Source organism: Phocoena phocoena, chromosome 11 (genome assembly GCF_963924675.1).
Source record: "Phocoena phocoena chromosome 11, mPhoPho1.1, whole genome shotgun sequence".
Classification (NCBI taxonomy): Eukaryota; Metazoa; Chordata; class Mammalia; order Artiodactyla; family Phocoenidae; genus Phocoena; species Phocoena phocoena.
The window spans coordinates 14378099-14398921 of NC_089229.1; the positions used below are offsets into that span (position 1 = coordinate 14378099).

At 43.4% G+C, this 20823-nt stretch overlaps 1 protein-coding gene across 2 annotated transcripts in view; it reads left to right on the forward strand.

The window, feature by feature from the left end:
- SYN3 (synapsin III) overlaps window positions 1–20823 on the forward strand; it is a 411579-nt gene that overhangs the window by 61632 nt on the left and 329124 nt on the right. The window contains exon 4 of one of the 2 annotated variants that reach the window (XM_065886797.1): window positions 5426–5428. The exons of the other annotated variant lie outside the window; for it this stretch is intronic. Coding sequence (XP_065742869.1) covers window positions 5426–5428 — 3 coding nt within the window. The remainder of the gene's footprint in view (window positions 1–5425; window positions 5429–20823) is intronic. 2 annotated transcript variants of the gene reach the window in all.

Consider the following 20823-nt stretch of genomic DNA (forward strand, 5'->3'; position numbering starts at 1 on the left):
CTGCTGACACCTTGATTTCAGACTTTGAGCCTCTAGAACTGTGAAAGAATAAATTTCTGTTGTTTTAAGCCATGCAGTTTGTGGTACTTTGTTAAGGAAGCCTTAGAAAACTGATACAGTAGTGCTTCTCAAATTTTAACGTGCATACAAACCCCCTAGAGATCTTGTTAAAATGCATTCCCATCCATTAGGTCTTCAGGTAGGACCTGAGATTCTGAGTTTCCTACAAGTTCCCAGATGAAGCCAATGCTGTCAGTCCTGTGACCTTGATTTGAGCACAAAGGCTTCCAGATGATGTTGATGCTTCTGGTGGAAGACCATAAGCATCAGTAGCCAAGGCTGTGAGAACAGTGCCAGTATAGCCAAAGCCCTGGGTTCTAGGATCCATGGAACTGTTAAGATTTATTTTGTCCATGCCCAGGATGGTGCTTACAATCTCAGCCCAGCAGCTTATTTCAGCGAGCCACAGGTTACAAGGTGCCAGACCTGCAAGAATGTGCACACAAACCAGGTAGCCCCAGCCTGACTCACACTGCATCCTGCAGGTGAGGAGTCACTAGAATCTTCCTCCGGCATGTAGTGCCATACCAAGCCCTAGCTGTGGTCTCCCAAAGCAGGAATGTTGAGCAGTGCTCTTGCCTTGCAGTGTATTCTTTCAAAGAGACTTAGGTGTTGCACTGAAAATGCCCTAAAGCACTTCCAAGTCTACAATAGGAGCAAAGCTGAGATCATCTAAAGTCTTGCTCTTGGGGATCACCTTTGGGGAAGATGAACAAGATGGGTGGTAGAGCAGACCACTGCTGGTTTTCTCCAGCATCTATTCCTCCTGCTTTGGGGAATGGCACCTAGATTTTCCATTGGGGCGACCCTTCCCCAGCTTGCAGTCTGTGTGGTGTCTAGAGCTGACAGCAATAACCAGCCCTAGAATCAGAATGTCACACTGGGGGGAAAAAAAAGCCTGGGACCCAAGCCAGGCCAATGAGAATTCATGTGAGACTTTTGCTGGAACTCTTGGGTGAGAGACACACGTGTTCTGCTGGGGCTGCTGAGCTGGTGGGATGAACTCCTGGAGCTGCTGGTGGCCATGGCTCTTTCTCTTAGAGGAAAGGATCTGCTGAGAATGAATCCAAGGCAAAGGAAAACACAGCCAAGATAGAGAAAGAGAGTCAATGACCTGCTGATGTTATTCAAGGCCCTGGATCCAGACTCATCTCCAAGCTGGAGCCAAAAAAATCCTTTTTGATAAAGCCAGCTTGAATTGCACATGCAGAATTCATGAATTTTTATTTATTTAACAAACGCTTTATAGCATTTCCTACGTGCTAGGCACTGTCCCAAGCACTTAACATGTATTGACTCATTTCATCCTTTCAACAACCCTATTAAATGTGTACTGTTATCCACATTTCTAGATGAGAAGATTGAAGCACCAATAATTTGAGTAATGGAATCAAGGTCTCCAGCAAGTAAGGGTCAAAACTAGGATTCAAGCCTAGGTAGTTGGCTCCAGAGCCTTTGTGTCACCACTTACTGGACTGCCTTTTTAACAAGGGGGAGATTGTTTCATAGTTAGAGCTGCTTAAAGAGGCAGTAAGTTCCTCATTATGAGTAGTATGAAAAAATACAATTAGACAGTAGACAAATACTGAGGGGATCCAAGAATCTGAATTTAGACAGTGAGAACTTAGTGAAATAAGAGGGCACTCATGGGGCTTCCCTGCTGGCACAGTGGTTAAGAGTCCGCCTGCCAGTGCAGGGGACACGGGTTCATGCCCCGGTCCGGGAAGATCCCACATGCCGCGAAGCGGCTAGGCCCGTGAGCCATGGCCGCTGAGGCTGCGCGTCCAGAGCCTGTGCTCCGCAACGGGAGAGGCCACAACAGTGAGAGGCCCGCGTACCGGAAAAAAAAAAAAAAAGAGGGCGCTCATTAGTAAAATGAAAACATATGAAAGTATAAAACTGATAAAGGTAATTAGTTAGATTAAGAAGACTCTAATACTGTATTGGTGGTGTGTAAATCACTTTTAACTTTAGTAAAAAGGTTAAAAGACTAGAAGTATTAAAAATAACAATAGCTATGATGATTAGTTAATGAATATACAATATAAAAAGGTGTAAATTGTGGCATCAAAAACATAAAATATAGGGAGGGGCAAATAAAAGAGTAGTTTTTGTATGTGATTAAAGTTAAATTGTTATCAGCTTAAAATAGACTGTACTATAAAATTTTTTATGTAAGCCTCATGGTACCCATAAAGCAAAAACCTATAGGAGATACACAAAACAGAAGAAAGGATTCAAAGCAAACCCCTACAGAAAAGCATCAAATCATGAAGGAACCCAGCAAGAGAGGAAGAAAGGACAAAGGAACTACAAGCCAGCCAGAAAACAGTTAACGAAATGGCAATAGTACTTTAAATAACTATTTTAAATGTAAATGGATTAAAATTTTCAATTAAAAGACATAGAGTGGCTGAATGAATTGAAAGAAAAAAAGACCCAACAATATGCTGCTTGAAAGAGATTCACTTTAGCTTTAAATACACTCATAGGCTGAAAGTGAAGGGGTAGAAAAAGATATTCCATGCAAATAGAAACCAAACAGAGCAGGGGTAACCATAGTTATTTCAGACAAAATAGACTTTAAGTAAAAAACTGTAATAAGAGGCAAAGAAGGATAGAAATTTTGTTATTCTCTTACTCACATTACCCTTGTCCACTCCTTGGCATCTGGTCCTGTTGAGCCTACCCCAGGCCAGCATGAGTGGACTCTGGGTCTGTGCTGGAAGCAGCAGGAAGTAGAGATTTCTCCCAGGTGCTGAGTGTGACTCAGGCTCATCTGGGGTACAGGATGTGTGTGTTGCTCTTCCTTAGAAATCTGTTGCTCAGACCTGAGACTCTACCTCTCTCTGAACCTCAGCTTCTTCATCTGTAAAAGGTAATTGTATTATTTTACATAGTTTTTGTAAGGATTAAATGACATATGTGAAAAGTTTATTCAATCCACAGATGTTTATTAAGGGCCTATTATGTTCCAGGTTCCATTCCAGATATTAAGGATTGTATCAGACAGGGGCTAGGCAGAAAACAGAATTCATCCCCAAATGGTTTAAATAAAGAGATTTTAATAAAGGAATCACTTACGGAGGGGTGTGTGGGGCTCAGGGAACATGAGGCATCCAATAACAACAGCAAGAAGCCATTATCATCATTAGGGGTGAAGGGACAAGGAAAGGAAGTAGAATTAATAGACTCAATCCAGAAGGTTTCACCTAGACTTGGGCAGGAGAGCCATGCAGTTGAAGCAATAGTTGTAGAGGAACTTAGCTACCTCCAAAGTCCTGTACTGAAGCAGGGTGGGCACTAGGAAGAAGTACCACCACCCTCCTTTCCCCCTGCCCTCCAGTCTCCTGCTGGGACCTCACTTTGGCCCAGTGAGCAAGAGAGCCTGATAGGTGCTGTCCACAGAGTTCAGCCTCCTGGGGCTCAGAGCAGGGCAGAGAAGAATGGGGTGGGGGTAGGAGGGCACCAAAAGAATAACTCGTAGGAATCACCGGTAAACAAAACAGTCCACATCTCTGCTCAAGGCCAGATTCTACTAGTGCTTTGTATATGGCAAAGTATTACACATGAGCTGGTTAAATCATGGGTAATTGTAGTAAGTAAACTGATAGTACCCTTTACTCTGGTTTCTGTCAAACACCCAAACTAAGTGTGGACTGCCAGCCAGCTCGAGGTGCTCAAGAGCAACTCAGACAATCCATGTTCTCAGTAAAGTTGTGTAATTCTATTTAGAGAGCAGAGCAGGGGCCATTCCAGGACATGTTAAGATTCATGCATTGTGGATGGCTGTTGCCATTCTGGGCCCAAATTCAAGCCTGGCTTCAGAATGGAGCAATAAAAAAGGGCAGCCGTGTCCATACAGCCAGATGGGATTCAAAATACAGGACAGGAGAAACCAAGAATGAAAAACACCCACGGAGGCAGATGTTAATGAGGTCCCAGCCTAATTACACAAGCCCTGCTCTCAGTGTCCAGCATTAGGCAACACTAAATTATAGGCACCCATTCAAACCACAGTGGCTGATAATGTGTCTCCGCTCATTAGAAGGTCAGACCTCAGAGAGGGTTGAAGAGAAGGAGCCAGAAAGCTTAAGTAACACAAGACCTTGAGGAAAGGCATTGAAGACTCTCAAAAACTACCCTTGGTACCCACCCCAGGATTACTGTTTCCAGGGGGGATATTTGGGGCAAGATGGAGATGTGTGGGCCTGTCCCAGAGGAGGAGTTATTTTACAAAATCTTAGATGTCCAGAGTTAGAAGAGTCCCTTAGAGTTTTCTGTGTGTTCTCATTTTACAGGTGGGCAAATTGTGCCCCAGGTGGCAGGGAGGAAGATGACTTGTCCAAATCCTCCTAGCATGTTAGCTTTTGTGTCAAGATCAGCTCTCAATCCTGAACCTCTATCCTGAGAACTCTCAAACATCCCATCAAAGAATATTATAAAATCATGTTTATTTCACACATAATTGCTCAAAGTCTTCTGACCTTCCTGAACTTGGAATTTCAAATTCCAGATATTCATTCATTCAGCAAATATTTACTGAGCAAATTCAGAGTGCCAGGCACCCACCAGCAAATCACAGAGAGCTCAGTTTCTACTCTCCCTTCGCGGCGCCTGTGTCTGCTTGGAAAGGTGCTTCCTTTCATTCTCCTAAGTGGTTACACACACACTGAGCTTTTCCTACTTTCCTTTCTTGCATTCATTAAAGATGTGCCAGACATAGAGGATACAGTAGTGAACAAAATAGACAATACCCTTTGTGGAGCTGACATTTAAGCTACAGACACTGACAACAAATAAGAAAACAAATATGCAGTCTAATGGCAGGTCGTGAGAAAAGGTTGAAGCAAAAGATGAGATAGAGAGTGACTGGTATTCGAGGTGGGGTGATCAGGGAAGGCTTCTCTGAGGAGGTGACTTGAGTAGAAACCTAAATAATATGAGCAGAGTGAGCACTGTGGACTTGGGAGAGGAGCTTCCCCCTCTCTCTCTTGACTTTGAGTGGATGTGCACACAGGTAAGGGGCAGCTTTGGGGCCAGAAGAGGCAAAGAAGGAAGGCAGAGACCTCCCTTGACCTGGTGCACTCATGTCCCCTTCTCTACCTTCTTCCCTAAAGTTGAATTTGGCACCCCCTCCTCTGTGCCAAAAAGCATCTAGGACTTGCCAGGTAGGAGGGGTGGCTTCATGGCTGAAAGCCCACCTGCAGGGCCAGAGCAGACTACCTGGGGTGGGTCTCAGCTTTCCCTTCTGCAAGATGGGAGGCCCTGGATTAGTCTTTCCACCTTCCTAGCTCTTGGTTTCCCCATTTGTAAAGTGGGAAGAAGTAACTTACCCGTGCTTCTGAGAATGATACGTATGAAGTAGGTAAGCGGTGTCTGGGGACAGTCCTTGCACCTGCTCTTCCTTTCTCCTGAAACACTCCGCAGATGTTACCATGTCGCACCCTTTCAAATTTCTGATCAAATGCCACCTCCTCGGAGAGACCTTGCCAGACCATACTGTCCCCACACTCGAGCCCCAACTATACATTTTTTTCCTTCAGGCAGTCATCACTGCCTGAAACTATAGATAGGTAAATAGATGGATGATAGATGATTCATTGATTGATTGATCAATAGCTGATAGATTAGGTACATAAATAAAATATATTAATGTAATATTATTATAATGTATAATATAAAATAATACATACAGATGATATGCTTTATGTAATTAGATAATACATTAATATAACAATATTAACGTTATAATCAATGTATATTATATTAATTATATTTTGATTATATAATGTAATTATTACATTACAGATATAGATAAGATGTGCTATTTATATAATTTATTTTATTGTATTATTTTCTAGAAGAGAAGACCATGTAGGCAGGGACTTCGTTTTGCTCCCCATATTCCCAGCCCCTAGAACAGTGCCTGTCATGTATCAGTTTCCCAATAATTATTTGTTCAATGAATGAAGGAATGAACCAACACAACCAATGGCTCTGTGTTCTTGTTCTTACTGCTCTCCCTGCATTGTGATGGATTCAGGAGAACACTAATCATTATTTACTTCTCATGTCTCCCACTGGACTGGACCTTCCTAGAGGATCAGGTTAAGGACTGTTTTTCCAAGTTGTACCCCAAGCGCCTGGCTCAGTGCCGAAATCTTTGCTGAAGGCATTCAGGACTGGCCGACTCTTCAAATGAATAAGAATCCCACAACTTTGCAAAGCAAAAAGCTCACAACTGAGAGGACCCCAGCCAGCTTGCACCAGGCGTGGACTTGCTGACCAGCACACCGCCCACCGCCTTCTCTCCCTGGGAGGGGACGGGGTCTGGGAGGCCAGGGACAATGAGGCATTGAGGGTCCCAGCAGAGCAGCCTTGGTGGGGGAAGGCCCGATCTATCTCTTTGCCCAAGGCCTTTGCCCTCAGCACTGCAGGAGAAAGCAGAATCCCTGGGGACTTGCAGAGGTGGGGCGTGGGAACGGGAAGAAAGCAGCACAAGAAAGAGACAGTGAGAGCCTGTAAAGAAATGCCAGGCTCCGCTACCCATGCGCCTCCAGCCAACAAGCCAGCAGCAGATCTGCCAGCTCCCCCAGGAGTGGGAGCGGAGCACTGACAGAGAAAAACAGTGTGGCTCCTGCTTCCCAGGATCATAGAAATTGGGGACGGGAGAGACCTCAGAGGCCATCGGAGAGCCCCTGCCCGCCCTACACACACCTTCCTTCCCACATGCTGCAGCTACTCCCAGGAATGGCTCCCGCACTGGATCCCACTCTGCCATCCCGGGGCACCTGCTCCCAACCTGACACGATCCACTGTTGGAGAAATTGCCCGATGATTACTTCACCCTTTTGACTTTGGCGTCCTGTTTCTCATTCAGAAGCCATCACCTTTTACTAACAGGCTACCGGGTAGCTGGGGACTTCTCAGTGGCAGGTAATTTGATCCCCTTTTTGAAAGAAGTGAAGGAACATCTTCTGAGAAGGGTAATGCCTGGTCCAAGGTCACACAGAGAATGAGTAGGGGAGTGGGGTTCAAACTCCCATGACTTCATGTCACACTTCCCTTCTACCTGGTCGGCACAGCTTGATGCTAGAAACAACGCTAGCATTAGTGCTAGGTGATCCTGGGTTCGAATCTTGACTCCCCACTTACTATTTGTGTGACTGCACAAGTAACCTCATTCCCTGATTCCCACGTTCTTCAATTGTAAAATGGAAGTGTTGCCTATTTAGGGCCGAAAGAGGAAGTCTGCTAATGCCTGAAACATAGTGGCTGCTCTCGAAATGTTCAGCCTGCCCCTTCCTCGCCCTCCCACCCCACGACTCCTTCTGCACACTCTTTCTTTCCTGGCCCCTGAGTGAGTCTGGTGGATGGGGGAGGGGAAGGAGAAGACTGTCTAGGCCCCCTTCCTCACCCCAGGCAACATGGAGGAGTGGTCCATTTACAGTTTGCTCAGTGTTTTCAGACTCTGTCTCTTCATTTAAGCGTGTCCATCTGCTTCCGAAGGGCTGATTGATCCACTGGTTCAGTGACTTTCAACCTTTCCCATGAAGGCGAATAATTTGACACCCCCTCTCCCCCACCCGGGCCTATTTATTAAAATACAGGTGCTTAGGCCCCATTACCAGAAAATCTGGTTCCTGGGTGGGGCCCAGGAATCTGCATGTTGTCAAACTCTACCTACAAGATTTCAAGACCAGGAGTCCAAGGACTTTGCTTTAAAATCCATTGCACAACTAGCCTACGAAGAAGAGCCACAGGCAGACAACTAAAACACAGAATGGAATGATACATTATTTGATTTTATTCTGTGTAGTTTTAAAGTAAATGTGGAAATATTAGCAACAGTCATATACAAAAATAAATTGAACTTGCTTGAAGAAGTTACAGGTTCAAAGTCTAGCTCTACTAGTTACTGACTACGGGGCTTTAGAACAGTGTTTCTTTTCTGAGCGTGTTTCCTCATTTGTACATGAGGATGGCAATTCTAACTTCACAGGACAGTGGATAGAATCAAAAGAGGTAATAGGTATGAGCATACTTGATAAATTATGAAGTAGTGTATAAACGTTAGATGTTATATTAAGATGAACAGTTTTCTCTGATATGTCTTCATTTTGCTAATAAACAGTATTTCTGTGCTGTTAAGCCTATTTCCAGGCATTCTGGAATATATCCCTTTACCTTCTGTAGTGTTTGTCCTGATGGCAGTGAAGTTTCTGAAAAGGAAGTCAACCCTTGGACAATCAACCCTTCATTGAATGAGGTAGCCTCGGAGATGGAACTGGTGCCATCCTCTCTAGGGGATATAGGGACTCCAGACCCGAGTCTCTCCCGATGATGATGATGATGATGATGATGATGTGTGTGTGTAAAACTTTTTCTCATATCAGCATTTTTTTGATTCTCCACTCCCATTCCTACCGTAGACCAAAATCACCTTTCTCCTTCACCTGGATTTCTGCAGTACCCTTCTCACTGGCCTCCTTGCCTCTGCCTCAGTTATCAATTGTGTAACGAACCACCCCCAAACCTCATGGCTTAAAACCTCAATCATTTTATTTGCTTGCAGTCTGTGGGTCAGGAGTCTGGAGGGCTGGAACAGGCAGTTCTGCTGCTGCATGCCTTGTGGCTTGGCTGGGCTGGAACGTCCTGTCATCTTCATGTCCATATCTCTGGTGCCTTGGTGCTCCTCCATGTGGTCTCTCTTTCTCCATGTGGCTGTTGCACTTTCTCCCAGCAGTGTGGTCTCAGGATAGTGAGACTTCTCATACAGCAGCTGGTATTCAAGAGGACAAGTTACAAGAGGGATAGAAGGTGTAAATATCTTAAAGGCCAGAGTTAGGAGTTTCACAGCGTCACTTCTGCCACATGCTAGTGGTCAGAGACAAGCACAGGGGAAAACTAGATTTAAGGAGATCCCACTTGTTAATGAAAGGAGCAGCAAAGAATTCAAAGACACGTTAGTCCACCATGGCCCATTTCAATCCATTCTCTATACACAGCAGCCAGAGTGATTCTTCTGAAATTAAATCAGATGCCAATCCCATGTTTAAAACCTGCCAAGGCGGACTTCCCTACTGACGCAGTGGTTAAAAATCCGCCTGCCAATTCAGGGGACACGGGTTCAAGCCCTGGTCCGGGAAGGTCCCACATGCCGCGGAGCAACTAAACCCGTGCGCCACAACTACTGAGCCTGCGCTCCAGAGCCCATGAGTCACAACTACTGAGCCCACGTGCCATAACTACTGAAGCCCGCACCTAGAGCCCATGCTCCACAACAAGAGAAGACACTGCAATGAGAAGCCTGCGCACCGCAACGAAGAGTAGCCCCCCCCCGCTCACCACAACTAGAGAAAGCCCACGCGCAGCAACGAAGACCCAACACAGCCAAAAATAAATAAATTAATTTTAAAAAACCCCAAAAACCTGCCAAGGGCTTCCCATCCCTCCTAGAGTGGAATTCACAGTCCTGACTGTGCTCGGTAGGCACCCTGTGGTCTAGACTTCCTCTGTCTCTCCAGCTTCGTCTCCATCAGCCACACCAGTCCTCCTATTCTGTGCCGTTCTTTAAACAGGTCAAGTGTATTCTCCCCTCCTCAGGGCCTTTGCGCTTGCTGTTCTCTCAGCGTGGGAAACTCTTCTCCCAGATATGAACACAGCTTACCCCTTGTGACATTTTGGCCTTACTCAGGTGCTACCACTTCCTTCTCTGACCATCCTATCCGAAATAACCTCCCACGTGGCTCTCTAAGCCCTCACCCTGCTTTATTTTTTAATTAACAGCAGTCATCACTGTTGCTATGTTTGTTTGTGTTCGTTGCCTATCTCCAGCACTAGAACATAAGCTCTTTGAGGGCAGGGAACTTGTCTGTTTTGCCAGTCACTACATCCCTAGTGTCTAGAATGGTGACTGGCATCATTTTGGTTGAACAAGTGACTAATTCTTATATCCTGCCTTTTGTTTTATTTTCTGCATTTGTACCTATCTCCCCACCCCAGACTGGGAGGTCCTTGAGGGCAGAGGTCATGTTGTTTTCATCACTGCAAAAAGCTGGCATCTAGTGTGGTACTTGATAACTGTGGGTTGAGTGCCAGGTTTGAGCCCCACCCCTGTTTAAAGCCCCAAGCTTGCTCTTTTAGAAGTTCCTGTTGTCCTTCTTTGTTCTGAAACATATATTGACTAAAAATGGTATGGCCTGTTAATATCCCCATATTACAGAAACAGAAACTGAGTCACAGAGTAGCTAAATAACTTGCCTAAGTAAGTGGAGCAGCCAGGGTTTAAACCCAGGAAGGCTTATTCAAAACCCATGGCCTTAAGGGCTCTACCGTACTTCTTCCCACTGTGATTGGGTCCTTGGTCACAGCTCGTCTCTTGTGCCATTTCACGATGGTTCTGTGCTTACAAAACCTATTTCCTCAGTGAACTCAGGTTTGTATCCTTTGATTTTCTTTTAAACTAGCTCTGTCACTTATACGGGGCAAGTTGATGGTCCTTTCTGTGTTTCGGTTTCACCAGATACAAAGTAGAGATAATAATAGTTCCTAACCTGAGGTACAGTTGAAAGAATGAAAGGAACTAATTCACAAAAGGCACTTACGATACGACCTGCCATGTAGTTAGCAGTCAATGAGTCTTAGCTGTTATATTATGATTTATTTCTCCCAAAGCACAAAACACAGCTTTAGCCCTTGGCCATACACTCTGCTAAATCCTTTTGCCCCTGCCAATAGACACTGAGACTTTTTACCTGCTACAAAACACCATCGCAGGATGCCCACTATCCCCCCACAAAAAGCTCTGGATCCTGACATCGCTTGCCATTCTTCCCAGCATCATGCTCATTCTTTCACGTTCTGCCAGAGTGAACTGAACACCTGCCTTGTGCCAGGCTTTCTGTGAGGCACTTCCTATACCCTGTGTCACTTTATATTCTTGTTCCCGTATCACAGATGGAGAAACTGAAGCTCTCAGAGCTTATGTAACTTGTCCCAAAGGAGCCCAGCACAACAATAGAAAAACCTAACTAGTCCTCTGCATTCTCCCCTGCTCGCCTCCAATCTATTCTCTATACCACAGCCAGACTGTTTTTCTCTCTTTTTTTAAAATTAATAGACGTTATATTTTTAGAGAGGTTTTAGGTTCACAGCAAAATTGAGAGGAAAGTACACAGAGTTCCCATGTGCCCCCTGTCCTCTGACACACACGGCCTCCCCCATTATCCACATCTCCCACCAGAGTGGTACCTGTATCCCAACTGACGAAGCTACACGGAAACATCGTTATCACCCAAAGTCCATAGTTTATGCTAGACTTCATTCTTGGTGTCATACATTCTGTGGGTTTTGACAAATATATAATGACACGTATCCACCATTATATTATCGTATGGGACAGTTTCACTGCCCTAATAATCCCTTGTGCTCTGTTTATTCATTCCTCCCTCCTCCATAACCCCTGGTGACCACTAATCTTTTTACTGTTTCTATAGTTTTGCCTTTTCTAGAATGTCATAAAGTTGGAATCACACAGTATGTACTCTTTTAAAGTGAGCTTTTTTTTTTTTTTTTTTTTTTAAGATGAGATTTCGGTATGATTTTTATCAGCTATTTCTTATAGATCATAATCTGGCAATTTTTGAAACTGGTCAGAAAAGGCATATATTTCCATGCCTTTTTTTTTTTTTTTTTTTTTTTGCGGTACGCGGGCCTCTCACTGTTGTGGCCTCTCCCGTTGCGGAGCACAGGCTCTGGACGCACAGGCTCAGCGGCCATGGCTCACGGGCCCAGCCGCTCCGCGGCATGTGGGATCTTCCCAGACCGGGGCGTGAACCCGCATCCCCTGCATCGGCAGGCGGACTCTCAACCACTGCGCTACCAGGGAAGCCCTAAAGTGAGCTTTTTAAAACACTAATTTGATTGTGTCGTTTCATCAGTTAGAACCGTTCAATACGTTCTTTATACTGTTAGACCAAAATCTTTACTGTGGCTTGTGTGGTCTGGCCCCACCCACCCTGCCAGCCTCCTTTTGCTGTCTCTGCATCAGCCACATCAACTCTTGCTCAGTTCTTCAACCCTCACCTATTCTTTCCCGTCATAGGTTTCACATATTCTGTTCCATCTGCCTGGAACGTTCTTTCCTCCCCATTTTACCTAGAAAACTCCTGCTTGTCCTTCAGATCTCAGCTCAAGTGTCACTCAGGGAAACCACTTAACCCTCCCACATGATATTTACTGTGCCTGGTACTCAGTGGGCTTGGAGTCCGTCTTCATTGAATCAGTGAAGGCACTATGTATATAGCTATTTAAGCACTTACTGTGTCTTAGGTACTGTGCTGGATACTTTACATTTATTATTTCTAATTGTTACATCCTCCTTGCATGATCAGTACATAAGCTATATTTTATACATGGGAAATTGAGGCTCAGAGAAGTTCAGTATCTTACCCAAAGTCCCACAGCTCATGAGGGGTGGAGTTGGCATTTGTATACAGCTCTGTCTGAATTTAAAGCTGTGTTCTTACAGCTATACCACACCCCCTGATTTTTTTTAACGCTGGAGCCTGTGTTTGGGCCTCTGTTGGTGGCAGGGTACTGGGGCTTTCTGGGTGGGTGGGTGGCTACTCATTTCCAGGGGTCAGTAGTCAAGGCAAAGGTTGGTGCCATTTAATAATTTGCAGCAGCTGCTCTGCAGTTGGGCGATCACAGCATTTGTTCACCATATGATGGTTTGGCTCCCATTCAGCTCCCCAGAGAGAGCCATACAGCCATCTTTTATTGCCACCCTCCGTGCTGAGAGAAAGAAGCACAAAGAGATAAAGTGACTGTGTGGCTTGCACTTGCTTTGGGCAATCATGCAGAGCTTCCTGACCTCACAGCCTCCATGCTCCTTCCCCTCATCCCAGGCTCCCACAGGTATCAGGGCAAGGCTGAGACCAGTCTTTGTCTTTCTAATACAGCCAAATCCATTCTCTCCCTGAGCTTCTCCACACCAAATGCTGAGGCAGGAGAAGAGTAAGGGTCATTGTGTAAGGTTGTACAGCTTGTGGACTGCTCAGAGTCATGTATGGTGCCCTCCAAGTGGGGGCTAAAAGTCAGCCAGGTCTCTGCTCACCTAGCTTGGGGCTGCTTCTGCCCTTTTTCTAGTAGAGACCATCAGTTAGCCCTAGGCTCTGGAGACCACAAACACCTTCTCTCTGCTTGGAATTTGCATTCGCTAGGATGTCCAGACTCTAGACCCTGCTGACCCCAGAACTCCTGCAAGCATAAATCACTATAGTCATTGTTAACTACCCTTCCATCTAGGCTTGGAACTCCTTAAGCAAATTACTAGGACCAAGACCCTGCCCTCTAGGGTCAAGAACAAAGCAGTTCTGGCTGAGTGTTAAGACCACAGGCTGCCCAGTTGAGCATACTTGGATTCAGGTCTTCCTTCCATCACCTACTAACTGTGTGACCTAGGGGCACTCACTTCACCTCTCTGAGCCTCAATTCCCTCATATGTGAAACCGAATGGTGCTTATAAAAATTAAATATAATAATTTATGCAGTCATGAGAAAAGTGGCTAACATCAGTTGCTTACTATGTGCCTGCCACTGTTCTAGGCACTTTTATGGAGAGTAATTGCTTTAATCCTCGGAACAATCTATTTTCCATATGAAGACTCTGAGGCACAGAAAGATTAACTAACTTGCCCACCGTCACACAGCTGCTAAATTGGTGAAGCTGGAATTTGAATCAGGGCTCTGAATCAGGGCTTGCTACTGACTCTCAAAGTAAAGCTTGTAGAAGTCAGTTCCAGCCCTGGCACAAAGAAAGTGCTCAACAAATAAAAGGCATTACTGTTATCAGCAGTAGCAGCTGCAGCTACCAGGATCAGAAGCTCCCAGCACATGAGATTTTATAGATCATATACTATGTCATGTGGTTCTCAAACCCTTTCCACAGAGGTACCTCCTGGTGTCTTTCAGATTGTTAGCAGGGCTTAGTGGGCAAGATTCCAGCTCCCCCTTTTCCCACTCCTGCCACCTTTACCCAGAGAACCAGTTCCACTTTCATCTATTTATATAGTAAAATTCCAAGTAAAATTTTGTTTGAGAAAGAATTCTGCCAAGCAAGAGTTTTAAAATGTGGCCCAGACTAATCCATTTATCTTTAAATAAATGTGCCACAGAAAGAGCAAGTACCTTGCTCAGAGACACACAGCGAATGAGTTGGAGACTGTGCCAGGGCAGAGCTATTTCCTGATTCCCAGAGCAGTGGCTTTTTGCTCAGCCTCGTTCAAGGTCTTGTTTTTTCCCCTCAAGAGGCAACCGGGAGAATATATTTTGTTCACATTTCCCAGACCCCCTCATTCCATTGCGCTTTCTCCCGGTCTCCAAGCACACTGCCTATGTCTGCATCTGACCTGGCTGCACCCCTTCATGCAAATGCTGACAGGTGCCCCAGTCCCAGGCAGACCGACCCCAGCACCACCCTGCTTCACAAAGGCAAGTCGGGGAGGCTGGCCTCGCACTGCTGGCTCCATCTCTCACTGTGCTGGTCAGACCTGAGCTCAGAGAGGAGGGAGAGCTGACCGGTTCGCAGTGTTAATGGGGTACATTTGAGAAATGCTAAACCAACAATGATTGGAAATTCAGGCCAGCAGCCAAGTATAGAGCCAGCCAAGTTTCAGCTGGGGTGGGAGGGGGTGGTTACTTTGAGGCCGATTTAGTGTCTTTTAAATACTGGATGAAGACATTGTTTATTCAAGACTTTGGGAGCACAAAGATAAAACATGCATAATGGATTTGGGGTCTTTCAGCAGACAGCTCTCCTAAACTGTCTCCATCATCATAATAAAGAATTGGGGCCATCCACTGAGGCCTATTGTGTTCTGGGGAGCTTTGTATGGATCTTCTCCCTTCAGTAAACTGTATGGCACAGGTTAGGAAGCTGAGGTTCAGAGACGTGAAGAAACGGGCTCAGAGTCACAGAGCTGATGGAGGAGAAGGAGCCAGAATTTAACCAGGGTTCTCCAACTCCCAAATCCTCATTCTTTTGATTTAGACCAAGTCTTAAGGCTTAGGACCCTGACCTCTAGGGTCAAGGGCAAAGCAGTTTAGTCTGGGTGTTGAGACTAACCCTTGGATTTATTTATTTATTTTTTTAATTTAAATATTTTAAAAATATTTTTATTGGAGTATAATTGCTTTACAATGTTGTGTGTTTCTGCTTTATAACAAAGTGAGTCAGCTATATGTATACATATATCCCCATATTCCCTCCCTCTTGCGTCTCCCTCCCACCCTCCCTATCCCACCCCTCTAGGTGGTCACAAAGCACCTAGCTGATCTCCTTGTGCTATGCGGCTGCTTCCCATTAGCTATCTATTTTACATTTGGTAGTGTATATATGTCAGTGCTACTCTCTCACTTCGTCCCAGCTTACCCTTCACCGTCCCCGTGTCCTCAAGTCCATTCTCTACATTTGCATCCTGTCCTGCCCCTAGGTTCATCAGAACCATTTTTTTTTTAGATTCCATATATATGTGTTAGCATATGGTATTTGTTTTTCTCTTTCTGACTTACTTCACGCTGTAAGACAGACTCTAGGTCCATCCACCTCACTACAAGTAACTCAAATTTCATTTCTTTTTATGGCTGAGGAATATTCCATTGTAAATATGTGCCACATCTTCTTTATCCATTCATCTGTTGATGGACACGTAGATTGCTTCCATGTCCTGGCTATTGTAAATAGAGCTGCAATGAACATTGTGGTACATGTCTTTTTGGAATTATGGTTTTCTCAAGGTATATGCCCAGTAGTGGGATTGCTGGCTCATATGGTAGTTCTATTTTTAGTTTTTTAAGGAGCCTCCTTACTGTTCTCCATAGTGGTTGTATTAATTTACATTCCCACCAACAGTGCAAGAGGGTTCCCTTTTCTCCACACCCTCTCCAGCATTTATTATTTGTAGATTTTTTGATGGTGGTCATTCTGACCGGTGTAAGGTGATACCTCATTGTGGTTTTGATTTGCATTTCTCTAATGATTAGTGATGTTGAGCACCCTTTCATGTGTTTGTTGGCAATCTGTATATCTTCTTTGGAGAAATGTCTGTTTAGGTCTTCCACCCATTTTTGGATTGTGTTGTTCTTTTTTTGATATTAAGCTGCATGAACTGCTTGTATATTTTGGAGATTAGTCCTTTGTCAGTTGCTTCATTTGCAAATATTTTCTCCCATTCTGAGGCTTGTCTTTTCGTCTTGTTTATGGTTTCCTTTGCTGTGCAAAAGTTTCATTAGGTCCCATCTGTTTATTTTTGTTTTTATTTCCATTTCTCTAGGAGGTGGGTCAAAAAGGATCTTGCTGTGATTTATGTCATAGAGTGTTCTGCCTGTGTTTTCCTCTAAGAGTTTGATAGTGTCTGGCCTTACATTTAGATCTTTAATCCATTTTGAGTTTATTTTTGTGTATGGTGTTAGGAAGTGTTCCAATTTCACTCTTTTACATGTAGCTGTCCAGTTTTCCCAGCACCACTTATTGAAGAGGCTGTCTTTCCTCCATTGTATATTCTTGCCTCCTTTATCAAAAATAAGGTGACCATAGGGGTGTGGATTTATCTCTGAGCTTTCTATCCTGTTCCATTGATCTATATTTCTGTTTCTGTGCCAGTACCATACTGTCTTGATTACTGTAGCTTTGTAGTATAGTCTGAAGTCAGGGAGCCTGATTCCTCCAGCTCCATTTTTCTTTCTCAAGATTGCTTTGGCTATGTGGGGTCTTGTGTGTTTCCATAAAAATTGTGAAATTTTTTGTTCTAGTTCTGTGAAAAATGCCATTGGTAGTTCGATAGGGATTACATTGAATCTGTAGATTGCTTTGACTAGTACAGTCATTTTCAGAATATTGATTCTTCCAATCCAAGAACATGGTATATCTCTCCATCTGTTTGTATCGTCTTTAATTTCTTTCATCAGTGTCTTATAGTTTTCTGCATACAGGTTTTTGGTCTCCTTAGGTAGGTTTATTCCTAGGTATTTTATTTTTGTTGCAATGGTAAATGGGAGTGTTTCCTTAATTTATCTTTCAGATTTTTTGTCGTTAGTGTATAGGAATGCAAGAGATTTCTGTGCATTAATTTTGTATCCTGCTACTTTACCAGATTCATTGATTACCTCTAGTAGTTTTCTGGTAGCATCTTTAGGATTTTCTATGTATAGTATCATGTCATCTGCAAACAGTGACAGTTTTACTTCTTCTTCTCCAATTCGAATTCCTTTTATTTCTTTTTCTTCTCTGATTGCTGTGGCTAAACTTCCAAAATTAGGTTGAATAATAGTGGTGAGAGTGGACAACCTACTCTTTTTCCTGATCTTGGAGGAAGTGGTTTCAGTTTTTCACCATTGAGAATGATGTTGGCTGTGGGGTTGTCATATATGGCCTTTATTATGTTGAGGTAGGTTCCCTGTATGGCTACATTCTGGAGAGTTTTTAACATAAATGGGTGTTGAATTTTGTCAAGCTTTTTCTGTGAAGCTTTTTCTTCATCTATTGAGATGATCATATGCTTTTTATCTTTCAATTTGTTAGTATGGAGTAATACACTGATTTGCATATATTGAAGAATCCTTGCATTCCTGGGATAAACCCCACTTGCAGTTGGATGCTGTTTGCTAGTATTTTGTTGAGGATTTTTGCATCTATGTTCATCAGTAATATTGGCCTATAGTTTTCTTTTTTTGTGACATCTTTGCTTTTGGTATCAGGGTAATGGTGGCCTCATAGAATGAGTTTGTGAGTGTTCCTCCCTCTGCTATATTTTTGAAGAGTTTAATAAGGGTAGGTGTTAGCTCATCTCTAAATGTTTGATAGAATTCACCTGTGAAGCCATCTGGTCCTGGGCTTTTTTTTTTGGAAGATTTTTAATCACAGTTTCAATTTCAGTGCTTGTGATTGATCTGTTCATATTTTCTATTTCTTCCTGGTTCAGTCTTGGAAGGTTGTGCTTTCCTAAAAATTTGTGCACTTCTTCCAGGTTGTCCATTTTATTGGTATATAGTTGCCTGCAGTAATCTCTCATATACTTTGTATTTTTGCAGTGTCAGTTGTTACTTCTCCTTTTTCATTTCTAATTCTGTTTATTTGAATCTTTTTCACTTCTAATTCTGTTGATTTGAGTCTTCTCCCTTTTTTTCTTAATGAGTCTGGCTAATGGTTTATCAATTTTGTTTATCTTCTCAAAGAACCAGCTATTAGTTTTATTGATCTTTGCCATTGTTTCCTTCTTTTCGTTTTCATTTATTTCTGGTCTGATCTTTGGGAATCCTCATAAGGTTAACAGCTGATCTTTCAGCAGAAGCTCTGCAAGCCAGAAGAGAGTGGCAGGACATATTTAAAGTAATGAAAGGGAAAAACCTACAACCAAGATTACTCTACCCAGCAAGGATCTCATTCAGATTCCACGGAGAAATTAAATCCTTCACAGACAAGCAAAAATTAAGAGAATTCAGCACCACCCAACCAGCTTTACAACAAATGCTAAAGGAACTTCTCTAAGCATGAAACACAAGAGAAGAAGACGTACAAAAACAAACGCAAAACAATTAAGAAAAGGGTAATAGGAACATACATATTGATAATTACCTTAAATGTAAATGGATTAAATGCTCCACCCAAAAGACATAGACTGGCTGAATGGATACAAAAACAAGACCTGGTGTATATGCTGTCTACAAGAGACCCACTTCAGACCTAGGGACACATACAGACTGAAAGTGAGGAGATGGACAAAGATATTCCATGCAAATGGAAATCAAAAGAAAGCTGGAGCAGCAATTCTCATACCAGACAAAATAGACTTTAAAATAAAGACTATTACAAGAGACAAGGAAGGACAGTACATAATGATCAAGGGATCAATCCAAGAAGAAGATATAAGAATTATAATTGTTTATGCATCCAACATAGGAGCACCTCGATAAATAAGGCAAATGCTAACAGCCATAAAAGGGGAAATCGACAGTAACACAATAATAATAGGGGACTTTAACACCCCACTTTCACCAATGGACAGATCATCCAGGCAGAAAATAAGGAAACGCAAGCTTTAAATGACACATTAGATAAGATGGACTTAATTGATGTTTATAGAACCGTCCATCCAAAAATAACAGAATACACTTTCTTCTCAAGTGCTTGTGGAACATTCTCCAGGATAGATCATATCTTGGGTCACAAATCAAGCCTCGGTAAATTTAAGAAAGTTGAAATCATATGAAGTATCTTTTCTGACCACAAAGCTATGAGACTAGATATCAATTACAGAAAAAAAACCTGTAAAACATACAAACACATGGAGGCTAAACAAAATGCTATTAAATAACCAAGAGATCACTGAAGAAATCAAAGAGGAAATGAGAAAATACCTAGAAACAAATGACAATGAAAACACAACAACCCAAATGCTATGAGATGCAGCAAAAGCAGTTCTAAGTGGGAAGTTTATAGCAATACAATCCTACCTCAAGAAACAAGAAAAATCTCAAACAACCTAGCCTTACGCCTAAAGCAAGTAGAGAAAGAAGACCAAAAGTCCCCCAAAGTTAGCAGAAGGGAAGAAATCATAAACCTTGGATTTTGATGGAGACCATTGAGATACTCTAACATGGGATGGGCAGCATACTAGGAACAAAGATAATTAAGACATCCTGAAAACACTGTAAACCTCCAGATTAATTTAGGCTGTTAGGGTAAGTTATCATGGCAAGGAGACCCCAAAACTCTTGTAATGGGTGCCACAGAAAGACTGGACATTCCCCGGTAGTGTCCACCTAATTGTTTCTCTGGGCTTGACTGGCCTTACCACAATATGATATGCTCATACTGCTCACTCAGTGAACATTAATGGAGCACCTTCCCTGGGCCAGGCAGGAGGTATTGGCACCCATGGGGGTACAGGGTGTACATAGCCATGCAGAGCTGAAAAGTTACTGTTTTCAGAGACACACCTGGCTTCATATCCCATCTCTGTTTCCTTCTGACTGTGGGCATAACTTCACATGCTGATCACGGGGTATTCCACAGTGGTTAAAGGCAAGGGCCAGCATGCTTTTTCTGTAAAGGGCCAGGTAGCAAATACTTTCAGCTTTGCAGCCCATATGGTGTCAGTCCCCACTACTCAGCTCTGTGGTTGCGGCATGAAAGTGGACGTTCACAATACATAAATGAATGAGTGTAAGCGTGTGCCGATAAAACCTTATTTACAAAACTAGGTGGTAGGCTGGATTTGGCAATATCTGGCCTATGGGTTGTAGTTTGCTAACTTCTTGTTAAGGATATGGCTTCTGGAATGTGGCTACCTGGGTTCAAATCCTGGCTCTGCCCTTTGCTGGCTGTGTTGACCTTGGACAAATTACAAAACTTCTCTGTGCTTTAGTTTCACCATTTGCAAAGTGGGGATGGTAATGATCCTTCCCTTCCTTATAGGGAGATTGTGAGGAATAAAATAATATTTGTAAGGCACTTAAAAAACAGTGTCTGGCATGTTGTCAGCCTGAATCATCATTAGCTACCTATAGGGAGAGTAGTAGATGTGAAAGAGCAATGATATTAATACCTGCCCTTTGGGACTTTGGATTGTAAGGACCAGTTGATGTCATTTTTGTGAGCTCCATTAGGGCATCGATTTTTTAGTGTTTTCTTTCTTTATCCCCCCTAATAAAACTTACTTCCAAAAACAGGGGGCCAGCCATGGGCCACACCTTACC